Source organism: Belonocnema kinseyi, chromosome 1 (assembly GCF_010883055.1).
Source record: "Belonocnema kinseyi isolate 2016_QV_RU_SX_M_011 chromosome 1, B_treatae_v1, whole genome shotgun sequence".
Taxonomy (NCBI): Eukaryota; Metazoa; Arthropoda; class Insecta; order Hymenoptera; family Cynipidae; genus Belonocnema; species Belonocnema kinseyi.
In genome coordinates this window covers 74,036,048-74,049,253 of record NC_046657.1, presented here as the reverse complement: position 1 = coordinate 74,049,253, position 13,206 = coordinate 74,036,048, and the positions used below count along the sequence as shown (strand labels likewise).

Genomic DNA, 13,206 nt, shown 5'->3' with positions numbered 1-13,206 from the left:
TTTGTAAAGTATCATAGCCAAGAATCAGCAGAAGGATATTCCTAGTTGATTCCGGAAACGAAAATTGAGCCTATTCATTGAAACATATCCAAACTGTGAATTGTTTGATCAAAATTGTTTAAATAATGAATAATTGTTGTCAATTTGCAAAAAAATGTTTATAAAAATTGTTCAAAGAATTAATAATTATTTGGAATTTGCATACCATCGTAGGATTAAGTCATCTGAAAGATATTCTTAGGTAATTCTGTACAAAAGTGGAGACTATTTGTTGAATAATAGCCAAACTATGAAAATGTTTATAAAAATTGTTCAAAGAATTAATAATTCTTGGGAATCGGCGAAGCATAATAGGAAAAAATGTAATCGAAAAGATATTCTTACTTAATTCTGCAAAAAACTGTGCCTATTCCTTGAAAAATAGTCAAACTCTGAATATGCTCAACAAAATTGTTTAATTAATTAATAATTGTTGAAAAATCGTTAAAAAGTAGCAAAAATATAAGTTTGGGTATGGAAGTTTTTTGAATGACTAATAACTTTTTGGAAAATTGCAAAGCATTATAGTAAAAGTTGCCGGAAAGATATTCTTTGTTAATTCTGTACAAAAATTGAACTTCTTCGTTAAAAAATAGCCAAAATCTGAATTTTGTGTGAAAATTGTTTAAATATATGATAAATAATAAATATAATGTGATATGAATAATAAATACTAGAATTTTTAATCAAACAAGATGAATTGCGAACTAAAAATATAAAAGTAGACTTTTCAACCCAAAGTATTTGATTTTTCTGGTTTTTTTTCTATTAATTTAGTTCGAATTTGAGCGAAACCCCGAAAAAAAGAGAAAGTGTATGTTTCTTAAAAACAGAGAAAAAAGAATTCGTTAAAGTTTGTCGTCATGAAAATTACTAAATATTATGCAAGTTCGTAGCGTTACTTTCACTGCCCCCCCCCCCACCGTTATCGATCGTAGTTTTTAGCGTGACCCACTGCCCCCTCAAATTGGCAACGTAGTGTACAGACTATCCCTGAAGTCATATTAACGCAGTGCCGTCAAACGGGGTAATTTCGGACATGTGGGGTAAATTCGGACACTCATAAATCCTCAAAAATTGATAGAATAAATCACTCAGAACTGTTCAAAGAATCTAAAGTCAGTTTAAGCCTTAACTGGTAATTTAAATTATCAATTTAAAATCGTCCGAATTTACCCCACATGTCCGAAATTACCCCGTTTGACGGTACTCAACCAATCAGCTAATCGAAATTCTAGAGATATCGATTAGCCGGGAAGTCGCCTAAAATAAATAAAATCAGAGATGCAATAAGAATTCGAAAACTCGGAAAAACCGATCCCGTTGACAAGTAGAGTCTACCGAGGGGACTAAATTTAGACAGCTACTATATAATCCAATTTTACCTAGATTTCATCCAATCGTTGGCAACGACTTTTGATCTTTTCTTTTCATCTGTTATTCAGCACTTGTTGGTGTTCCTTATTATTGTCATCAAGTTGGAGCCAAACGGAATCGGAGCCGAAAATGATGAGAAGAATCAAAATGGCAGATATCGAATACAAAAAAAAATAAAATAAAAATATTGTAATTGACGATCATTTCGTACCATCAATAATCGAGCTAAGGGAGAAGGAGGAATGGGCCCTTGGGCCTTGGGTGTACCAATTGTACTTGTATCCTGCGTGGGTCTTCTTCTGAACGCCTACATTCTCCTTGTAGTTGTTGGACTCGGAAAACAGGTGAAAAATATTTTTTATTTTTATTCAAATCTATTTAACACGGGGCTAACTGGCAAACGATGTGGAAATTGGGACACTTATAATTTTATATTTTATTTTCACTTTTTTGTAAAATAAATTTTATTACATATTTGTGTCACCTATTATATCCACGTTTCCTTTCCATCCCGCTCCACATCATGTTTGGGCGGTGTACAGCGCTAAGTAGGATTTGGGCGGTATACAGCTCTCTGTCCCGTTTGATCACTGTATAAATCTAGGTCCTATGCTTATATGGAGGACCTGGAGCTTTGCAGGAACCAAACGCGACGGAGAGAAGTATACCGCCCAAACGCAACTTGGCGCTGTATACCGCCCAAATGTGACGTAGAACGATATGAAAATGAGACGTCGATAAAATGGGTAACTTTTGGGCGGTGTACATCTTTCAGTCGAGTTTGATCATTGCACAGCTTCAAGTCCTGTTTATAAGAAACAAATTTGAAACGGTACACTGCCCAAACGTAATTTGGCGCGGTACTCCTCACAAATGTGACATGGAGCGGTATGGAATGAAGAGATCGATATTGTGCATTGGCGGTGTATAAAAATGCATTGGAAATTTCCATTTTTGAAAATTTCATACATATCGCCTCCAAATTTGTTCATGTCCACAAAAAATTTTTTTTTTATACAAAAAAAGTATCTTTACAGTAAATTTTATTGAGAATTGTCAATATTAGGTGAATCGAGTTGAAACTTAAAATTTATCTTCACAATTAACTATACAATACAAATAAAAATTTACTTTTATAAAATTTAAAAAAAAATTATTTTTGTTCTTAGCATTGTTCTATAAGAGTAGAGTTAGAAAGTCGCTGTTTTTTCAGAATTTTTCAACCTATTTTCAAATTTTCATTTAAATTGAGGCAATAATCAATCAAATTTAATTTAAATAATTTTTTAAACAAATGTATTATTACTTATAATAATATTCTCTTTGAATAATATTGGAAAGTGGCGGTTTAATTTGAAATTTTGAACTTTTATTTCACCTTTCACTTAGTGAGGTACTAATTAATGTGAGTTAACTAATATAATTGATTCATAATTGTATTATTATTTCAAACTGCCTTTTTTAGATACTTGCTATAAAATTGCGTTATTTCCTGAAAGTTTTAACTTTGCATTGGCTTTTTAGTTATCAAAAAATAATAAATAAATAAGAAATCAATAAAGAAATAAGAGAATAATTTTTTTTATCAATCACTTTCTTCTTTTTTTTCTTCTGAGAGAAGATAAATATAAGCAATAACAATTTGTTCAAACAATTATATTTGTTAAATTGCATTAATTATTATCTTACTTAAAAATGTTAGAAAAACAGCTACTATCTCGCATTAATATAGCAGATTACAGTAAGAAACAATAATAATTTGTTTAAACAATTATGGTTGTTAAATTCCCTTAATTATTACCTCGTTCTCGGTGAAAAGTTGACAAAAAGTGGGAAATTTTAGAAAAACTTGCAAACAACCTAACATTACTCTGGTAAAAGTTATTATAAACAATAAAAATTTATTAAAAATTTTTGTTTGTTAAATTCCATTAATTATTACTTTGCTTTATGTTAACAGTGGAAAAAAGTTGAAGATTTATGAGAAACTGCAAATTTCTTTGATTTTCTAGTTGAGAAAAAATAATAAATAATATTATTTTAAACAAAAAGGCTCTCAGTAAGTACTTTAAGAAGCATCACCAAAAATAGATTGTTTAAAAAATGATTCTATTGTTTATTTACTATTTGTTAGCAACTAAAAAGTCAAAACAAATTTAAAATTTTCAGAAACAAACTGAAACTTTCTAGCAATTATCTACATGAAGATATTTAGAAAAAATTAATAATTGTTTAAACAAATATTTTTATTGACTTGAGTTAATTTTTAACTCACTATAATTAAAAAGAGAACAAAAATTAGACAATTTTAGACAAAAAAGCAACTTTCTAGCGTCATTGTAAGAGAACATTGCTATAAACACTAATTAATTATTTAAACAATTTATTTAAACATCTAATTATCAATAGAAAGTAATAATTTATGTATTAAAAAAAATTTGTATTGAAAAAGCAGTAAGAAATCACGACTACCGCTAAACTTTTTAATTTAAAAAGTAATTTTTAATTCGTATTCTTTGACTAATTTTGAAGTGAAATGTTAATTTTCAACTAGATTACTATCCCTCCCCTACTCCTTAAAAATTCCCCTACTTTCCTTCCCACACTCCCCTTCCAATTCTTTCCTTCCCCAGCCATCACCTCACCTCCCCTACTCACCCCATTACTTATAATTTTCTCTAATTCCCCTTACTTAAACTCCCTTTTCTTAAGCCCCCTCCCTAATTTCCTCTCAATTCATCACCACTCACTTCCCCGACTTCCCCTTCCCTCATTTCCTATCATTTCCATTACTATCCCTCCACTCATTTCTTCTAATCCCTTTTCATGACTCCTATATTTTATACCATAATTTCCTCTTACTTCACCTATCACCATCTCTTGCTCCCTAACTTCTCCACACACTTCACCGTCCATCATTTCCTGACACTTTCCCTCCCTTCAGTACTCTTCACTTTCCCTCACTCCCCTTATTTTACCTCCCCTCATTTTCTTTTCCTTGTACTACTGTCCTTCTTATGTCCCCTACTTTACCTCACCTTAATTCCCCTATTCTCCCTCCCGTTATTTCACCTCAGGTCTCCTACTTCCCCTCTACTAATTTTCCTACCCTTTCTCTCCCCTAAAAATAACAAATCTCCTTCTTCCAATTAAGAAAAAATTGTTAATAAAAATTCCTCCCTTTCGTCTTTTTTACTTATGAGACACAGATTCATCAGCAGCAAAGTGCGAACACCTTGCTATTGATTCATTTGGGTGCAGTCGAGGCGGCAGTTTGTCTAGTGCTTTTAATATTCAGCACCGGTTCTTGGCCTATTGCTGGCACCTGGTGCGTTCTTCACGGATTTCTTTTAGCTCTTCTACACCCTGTGGCCCTCTGGACCGTAACCGGCCTTAACTGTGAGAGGTTAGTTTTCAAAAAATCTTACTTTTACCTTCCGTGTGTTGCTTTTTAATTTTAGTGATTTAAATTCAAAGATCGGAATCTTTCATGCTGAGTCCAGTTTAAAAGGCTCCTTAAGAGTCCGGTCGAGAGAGTCACCCATACGATTCTTGAGGATATCGGGCTCCGACCCTTTAAAATCTTAAGGGTTTGTGTCCGGATCCAGATCTTAATATCTAAGGATCCAGGTACGCATCTGAACTATTTAACTTCGTTAAGGGTTCGTGTTTGGCCTCGGACGTGTTTAATTATCAAGTTTTAGGGTCCGCACCCGGACTTTTTAAATTCTTACGGGCTAGAGTCCGCATCCCAACTCTTTAAAGTCTTAAGAGATCGGATCTGAACATATACCCTTTAAACTCTGAAGAGTATGGACCCAGACATGGACCATTTCAATTACCAAGTTCTTAAGGACTCCAGTCCTTAAGAACGTCTGGGCCTGAATCTGATGCATTAAGTTTTTAATTTTAGGGGCCAGAACTTTTAAATTCTTAGGTGTTTGGAACCTCATCGAAATCCTAAAGTTTTTGAAGGTCCGTATCTGAACTTAGACCTTTTGAGGTCATGAGGGTTTGGGTCCCGAATTATTTAATTCTGACAGGTTCAGGCCCGAGCCCCGACCCTTTAAATGTTAAAATGTTGGGACCCGGACTCGGATCTTCCTACTTCTCAAGTTTTGAAGTTTGGGCCAGTACACTGTAAATTGTTAAGGGTACAAGTATCCGGTCCTTTTAAATTATTAAAGGTCCGTTTTCGGGTCCAGGCGTTTAAATTTTTTAAGGGTGCGGGATAGAACTCGGACCCTTTACATTCTCAAGGATTCGAGTCTGGACACAAAACTTTTAAATTCTTAAGAGGAGAGAAAAGAGAGGAGAGTGAACCGGAACTTTAAAATGATTAAGTGCCTAGTTTCGTCCGTTCTTAACTATTGAGCATAAATAATGAGGTTAAAGCGTAACTATTAACTACTGATTTATAAACCTTTCCACTCTGAAAGGTCTTAAGCTTAGATTCTTAAGGATTCAAGTCCGAACCTTTTAAATTCATAAAAGTTAGGCATGGGACTTTTAAATTTTTGAGGGTCAGGATCCGCGTCTAAACTCAGACACTTTAAATTTTGAAGGACTCGGGTCCAGACTCATACGTTTCAAATTCTTAAGCGTCCAGATCCGAACTCGGACTCTTTAGGTTCGTAAAGTTTTGGGTTAGGATCCGGAAATTTTAGATTCTGAAGGGTCCAAATCTGAAACCGGACTATTAGGTTTTTAAGGTTTTGGGTCCAACCTCAGATCTTTTAAATTATTTTAGGTTCAGGCTTGTCACCTTCAATCTGTTAAGGATCAGGGCCCGGGTCCGAACCCGGACATTTTGAATTCTTAAGAGTTGTGATCCGGACCCGGACTTTCTGTATTCATAAGAATTCAGTTTCGGTTCCGGAGCATTCAAATTCTTAAAAGGTTCCGGCCTGGACCCTATAAATTGTTCCAGGTGCGATCGCTCTAAATCATCGAGGGTCTATGTCCGGGCTGGACATTTCAATTTCGTTAGGGTCTGGGTTTAAGATTCGGACTCTTTGAGTTATTAAGGGTATGGGTCCGGGCTGGACCATTGAATGTCTCAAGGGTCCATCCATGTCCAGATTTTTTTTTAATTTTTAAGGGAACTGTCCTGTACGGGACCCTTTCTAGATCCTTGTAGGTCCTCGCTCCTTAAAAATTTAAAGGTTTTGATCCCTGCTCAAATTAAATCTAAACGGGGAAAGCGAAACCTGGCTAGTCTCCAGTTTACGTGGGAGACTAAAATGTAGAGATTTTGACAGAGAATTTATTCTGATGAAGGTATTATGCGATCGCCGCACCTCTGCATTACGCGGCGTTGGTGTCTCCGCGCAGAGTGATATTTGGATTAGCAGCTTCTTGGACTGGATCGCTCTTGCTCTGTTTGCCACCAATATCAGGTTTAGCACCGCCATACACATATATTCCTGGTCTCGGATGTTGTGCTCCGGACTTTGGAAACGACAGCTGGGGCTCATCAGCGGCGCTTTATGGCGTCGTATATACTTTGCTTGGTTTGGCTCTCCCGGCTGTGGTCGTCACGGTCTGTAATTTTCGCGTACTTGGGATAGCTCGTTATCATCGGCATCGAATTGCAAGTGCCATCTACGAGGTTACTTTGAGTGCTCAGGTGACAATAACACACCAGAGAAATCCTTTCTTCATACCTTCAGTCACCTCGCCCAATGCTGGTGGACCACCTCGTTTTCACAGCGCTGCGAGCACGGTATGTAATTTCTTTTCCTTTGTCACATGTTTAATGTTTATAATTATAAAGATCCCTCTATGTTAAGGCCATGTGATACTTAGAAAATTATCGATTTTATCAGTATTAGATTCCCCCGGCTTTTCTTCTATAATAAACAATTTGTCTTAAAAATTTGAGAAATGATAGCGAACATGCTAACGGGCGTCCCCGAACTCTTCTATTGTGGAATACTTTTGAAAAATGTATTTTTTCTTATTTTTCTTAATGCCTGTTATTTCAGCTTATATGTCTTACAATTATCCCCAGATTTACTTACAAACTACACAATATTTTTGAACGAAAACTTGGGAGAAGCAAAAAAAACATAGTAACTAATGTCCGGGAACTAACCTTGTTTTTAGACCATTAAAAAAGTTTATTTCATAAATGATTTCTAAGTGGCAAGCCACAGCATCGGTATGATAGATACCTACATTATCGGAATGACAGAAGGGGCTGAAAACCGATCCCAGCCTAAAAATAGTGCCCATGCATATAATTTTTATTTAACAAAAAAATTTATGTTTATTATTATCCGTCAAAAAGAGTTCGGGGATGTCCGTTATACTATTTTATAGCGTCTCCAAATTCTGTTTAAAAATGTATTAATTTTTGTGGATAAAAACCCTGGGGAACTGAACCCGATTTACCACATGACGAAGTATCAAATGCCATTAAAAGAACTTCTCTTGCAGCAAAAAGTAGAGAGATTCAGTAATTAATTAAGTCTCTGTCGTTTAGTTTATTATTTTGAATTATTTTAAGGTCCTTGGAATTCCTTAACATTCTCAGTATATTTGGGTTCAGGGAATTTAACGAATTCAAGAAATTCACAGAATTAAAGAAATTCGAAGAATTGTAAAAATTCACAAAATTCGAGAAAATTAAAGAATTTAATGAATCCCCGAAATTCAGAGAATTGAAAGAATTCCGAGAATTTTCAGAATTCAAGAAACTCTCGGAATTCTGAAAAGTTAAAGAATTTATGAAAGGGGGATTCAAGAATTAAGAGAATTCACGGAATTTGAAAAAAATTAGCAGATTTAACAAATGCAGGTAATTTAGCTAATTTAAGGAATAAAAAAGTTAAGGAACTAAGGGAATTCAAGAAATTAAAGAAGATTAAGGAGTAGAAACAATGAGGAAAATTCATGGAATTTTCAGAATTCAAGAAATTCACAGCAATCAGTGAATTCTTAAATTTTAAGGAATTATCGGAATTCAAGAAATTCACAGCAATCAGTGAATTCTTAAAATTCAAGGAACTCAGGAAATTCACGGGATTCGAGAAATTAAGAGAATTCCAAAAATTGAGTAATTCAAGAAATTAAATAATTCCAAAAATCGAGAGAATTCAAGGAATTTAGAAAATGAAAAGATTGAAGAGAATTCAATGAAATCCCAGAATACACACAATTCCCATATTTAAAGAAATTCACTTAATTTAAAGAATGCCTGCAATTTATGGAATTACTAGAATAAATGTACATCCTAGAACTCATGGCATTCCTAAAATTCACGGAATTTCCAAAATTCATGAAATACCTAACATTCATCGAATTCTTAGAATACGTGAAGACGTTAGAAATCATGCATTTCATAGAAATCATAGAATTCCTAGAATACAAGTAATTTCCGTATTCGCGGAATTCATACAATGAAAGAAAATTACCTGACTTAAGGAATTTAAGGAATTCCGACAATTCTGGGAATTCCTACTATTCAAGGAATTTCTAGAATTCACTTAATTATGAGAATTCACTGAATTTCAATTCAAGAAATCTAAAAAATTTAGGGAATTCATTAAATTCAAGGAATCTAGAAAATTCAAGGAATTTATGAATTTTTAAGTAATTGATCAAATTCAAGGAATTGATAAAATTTAAGGAATTGATGAAAATCCAAGAATTGATGAAATTCAACAAATTTATGAAATTCAAGGAATTCATGAAATTCAAGGAACTTATATATATTAAATTTATGAAATTCAAGGCATTTATCGAATTCAAGATATTTATAAAATCCAACGAATTTTTTATTTTCTTAGAGTTTATGAATTTCAAAAGAATTTATGAATTTTCAGAGAAATCATGAAATTCAGGCAATTTATGAAGTTCAAGGAACTTATGAATTTTGAAAGAATTTATGAAATTTGAGGAATACATAAAATTCAAAAAATTGATTAAATTTAAGTAATTTTTTAATTTTCAACGTATTTATCAAATATGAAGAACAGATCAAATTCAAGGAATTAATAAAATTCAATGGATGCAATGAATTAGGAGAACTAGAAGATTTCCTAGAATTCAACAAATTCGGTTATTTCGAGAATTCTAGGAATTTAAAGTATTCAGAAGATTTCAAGGAAGTTAAAAGATTTGAAAGAGTTTAAGTTCGGTATTGAACGAATTCTTAAAATTCACAGATATGCTAGGAATTCACAGAATTCAATTAATTGAGGTAGTTCACTTGATTAACAGAATTCAGCGAATTGAGAATTCGATAAATGAATTGAAGTAATTCACCGAAGTTAAGGAATTCACCGAATTAAAAAAATTCACATAATTTGATGAATTAGCATATATAGAGGATTATAGGGGTAAAACTTTAGAAGGTTTGAAGGAAGTTAAAAGAATCAGAAAGACTTGAAAAGCACTTCATTCAATTGAAAGGAGTTTCTTTGTTTCAAGTGAATAATTCAAGTGTGTAATAAAAGCGAGGGGTCAACTCAAAATACAGAGTGGTACTTCTAGAATCTAGACCTAGGCGACTGCGAGAGAAGATCTTTTTTTAACATGAAGGTATCGTCGTCACAAGAGGACCTTCTTTTTTAACAGGTAATGCAACTGGTTGGCTCTCTTTATCTACTTTACTTTCCTTATTGTGGACTGGTCCTATGGGAAGCGTGTTGTGCGATTGGACTCGGGGAGATTGGAACTCAACGACTTCATGCACATCCTCGTTTTGCGTCCTTGGCCTCACTTCTTCTCGCCTGTTCACCACCCGTAAACGGCCTCCTCTATGGTCTCAAGTCACGAACCCTACGACTCTCTGTGCAGAACTACTGGCGGAAAAAGGCAACCAAATCGGAACTACAGCAGGTAAACCATATTTCTTTCTCTTTTAATGATTATGACGGACTTCACAGCCCCATACGTAAATAGGCTGAGTTTTCACGAATACAAGGAATTGAGAGAATTCAAGGAATTTAGAGTAATCAAGGAAGGGACTTCCCCAACTCCTTCCTCCTACATTACCTCACTCCTCGCTTGCCCATCTAACCTTCCCCTTCCTCAGCAATCGTTTGCCCTCCCCTCCTTACACTCATTTCCCGTACTTCCCCTCGCTTAAACTTACATCTTCTACTTCCCCTTCCTGATCTGTATTTCTTCCCCTCATTCACTTTCTCTACTTTCACTTCCCTCGTTTCATACGTACTTTCCCTCCACTCATCGCCCCTACTTCTATTCTCACTTTCCCTACACTCATTTCCCCTCACTACTCTTCACTTCCCCTACTATGAAAAAAGTAGGACGGACACCCGACGTAAGCTATAAGGGTTTCTGTCCGGGGCTAAAAAACTCTAAAAATTATAAAAAGGGGAAATAAGGAACATTTCTTGAAAACAGTGCAAAAACGAATTCACTTAAAAATGGAGGAAAGAGTGTAAAGTCAAATTATTATTCCACAACCGTTTCGAATTTTTCCGAAGAAATTTTCACAAACTTTCTAGTCACATTCATGCAATTCCTAGAACTCATTAAATGTAAGGAAGTTCTAGGATGCACAGAATTCCTGTATAAGTAGAATTCTCAGAATTCATTGAAATTCTTAGAATTTATGGAATTCTTAAAATTCATAGAATTTAAGTAATTTACCTAATTTAAGGAATTTATTAAATTCATGGCATTTACTAAATTTATGAAATTGACTAAATTAATTGAATTTACTAAAGTGATTGAATTGACTATATTCATGGAAATTACTAATTTCACAGAATTTACTCCTCGCTGAATTTACTAAATAAATTATATTAACTAAATTTATTAAATTTACTAGATTCATTCGATTGACTAAATTCAAAAGAATGACCACTCATTGAATTTATTTAATTCATGAAGTTGAAAAAATTCAATTACTTTACTAAACTCCATGAATTTATAAAATTCACTAAATTGACTAAATTAAATAAATTTACTAGATTCATGGGTTTACTAAATTTATAGACTTTACTATTCAATGAATTGACTAAATTCGTTGAATTTACTAAACTAATTGAATTGATTCAATTCATGGAATTCACTAAATTCATAGAATTTCTCAAATTCAAAAATTCTTGGAATTCCTAAAATTCACTGAGCTCACGGAATTCCAATAATTCATCGAATTCTTAGAATTCCTATAATTACAGAAATTCACCTAGTTTAATAAATTTACTGAATTGATGAAATTCCTACAATTTAAAAAATTCCTATGATTCACTGAATTTCTATAATTAACGGAATTTCTGGAATTCACTGAATTTATAAATTCACTTAATTCCTAGAATTCACATAATTTCTAGAATTCACTTATTTCTAGAATTAACTGAATTTCCATAATTCGCTGAATTTCTATAATGCATTAAAAACAAGAAATTTTTAGAATTCAAGAAATTCTTATAATGCATTGAATTCAAGAAATTCTTCGAATTGCAGGACTTTACTTGATTCAATGAATTTATTACTGAATTCAATGAATTTACATAAGTCAAGGAATTCACACAATTCCGATAATTAACAAAATCCAAGAAAATGTATAGAATTCCTTACAAAAATATTACCAACCAAATTTGGACAACCAGCATTAATTATTCCTATTGTAATTTAAAAAAAGATCCTCTCAAAAAAATTATTTCCCTGAAAAATAACACATTTTTTTCAAATAACAATAGGAACATTTTACAGTGGTTTCACAAATTTTATCTTTAGATTTTTGGTATTGTTTTCACGGATTCCATACATTAACTTGATTATTGGGCGTTAAATTGGATTAAAAATTTAATATTAATTACATAGAAATATTTTAATTTTTGTTCCAAGAAATTTATGAAAGGATAGAAATTTATTAAATTTCGAGAATTCTTTAAATTGAAAGAATTCATCAAATTCAAGTACTTCCTCTCCACTCATCCCTTCTACTACCTATATTTTCTCTTCCTCTACACTTATTTTCCTACACCAGTCTTCACTTCCCCTCCTAAAATTATAAAAAAGGGAAATAAAGAAAATTTCTTGAAAATAGTGCAAAAAAAGGATTTATTAAAAAAGGGGGAAAGAGGGGTAGAAAAAAGTGTGATGTCTAATTCTTATTCTACAACAGTTCCGAATTTTCCCGAAAAAAGTTTCACAAACTTTCATGTCACATTTCGAATGACCTTGAATGAGAAAGAAGAAGGGCATTGACTATTAATAATGGGTGTGGTGAACCGCACAATCATCTATTAATAGCTATGGTATAAATGTAGGGTACTGGATGCATTTACAAACATTTCCAAAATCAATCGTAAAAAGTTCGCAGCTCATGTATTATTACAGTAAGTAATTATCCTGAGGCGTGTCACCTCCCCCTGTTGTTCGAAAATTGTAAATTTCTTCTTCCGTTTGACCTACATTGAGTTTGGATGGTTGCTTGAGAGTGATTTATTATTAACTCAACAGTAATAAATGACATAATCCGGTAAGAGCAATAAAAACCGTTTTTCTTGGCTGTATTAGGTTTCAGGTGATCTTAAAGAATTTTTCAAGGGGAGATAGAAGAAATAAAAAACAATGACCTGAAAAAAAATTAATCGAGGTGGATGCATGCCGTACGCTTTTAACACCTTAATTAAGTCGTTTAAACTTCGCCCTCCCATACTTCCCTTCCCCCATATTTTGTCTATGTTCGCTCCTCTCCCAAAATTTCCCCTACTACCCTTCCTCTACTTCTCTCTTCACTTCACCGCTCTTCATCTACTTCTCCCTTCTCTAATTTTCTACTCCTTATTTCCCCTCCCATCACTT

General features: G+C 33.3%; 2 protein-coding genes across 5 annotated transcripts in view; one reads left to right on the top strand and one right to left on the bottom strand.

Annotated features, from left to right (window-relative positions):
* The window catches only part of LOC117176338 (phytanoyl-CoA dioxygenase, peroxisomal-like), a 153,270-nt gene that overhangs the window by 58,123 nt on the left and 81,941 nt on the right, over positions 1-13,206 (bottom strand). The gene's annotated exons all lie outside the window — the stretch shown is intronic.
* LOC117178161 (G-protein coupled receptor 161-like) overlaps positions 1-13,206 on the top strand; it is a 79,052-nt gene that overhangs the window by 45,101 nt on the left and 20,745 nt on the right. Inside the window, exons 2-5 of the mRNA XM_033369442.1 lie at positions 1,485-1,760; positions 4,626-4,822; positions 6,697-7,141; positions 10,000-10,263. Coding sequence (XP_033225333.1) covers positions 1,659-1,760; positions 4,626-4,822; positions 6,697-7,141; positions 10,000-10,263 — 1,008 coding nt within the window. The 5' untranslated portion in view covers positions 1,485-1,658. The remainder of the gene's footprint in view (positions 1-1,484; positions 1,761-4,625; positions 4,823-6,696; positions 7,142-9,999; positions 10,264-13,206) is intronic.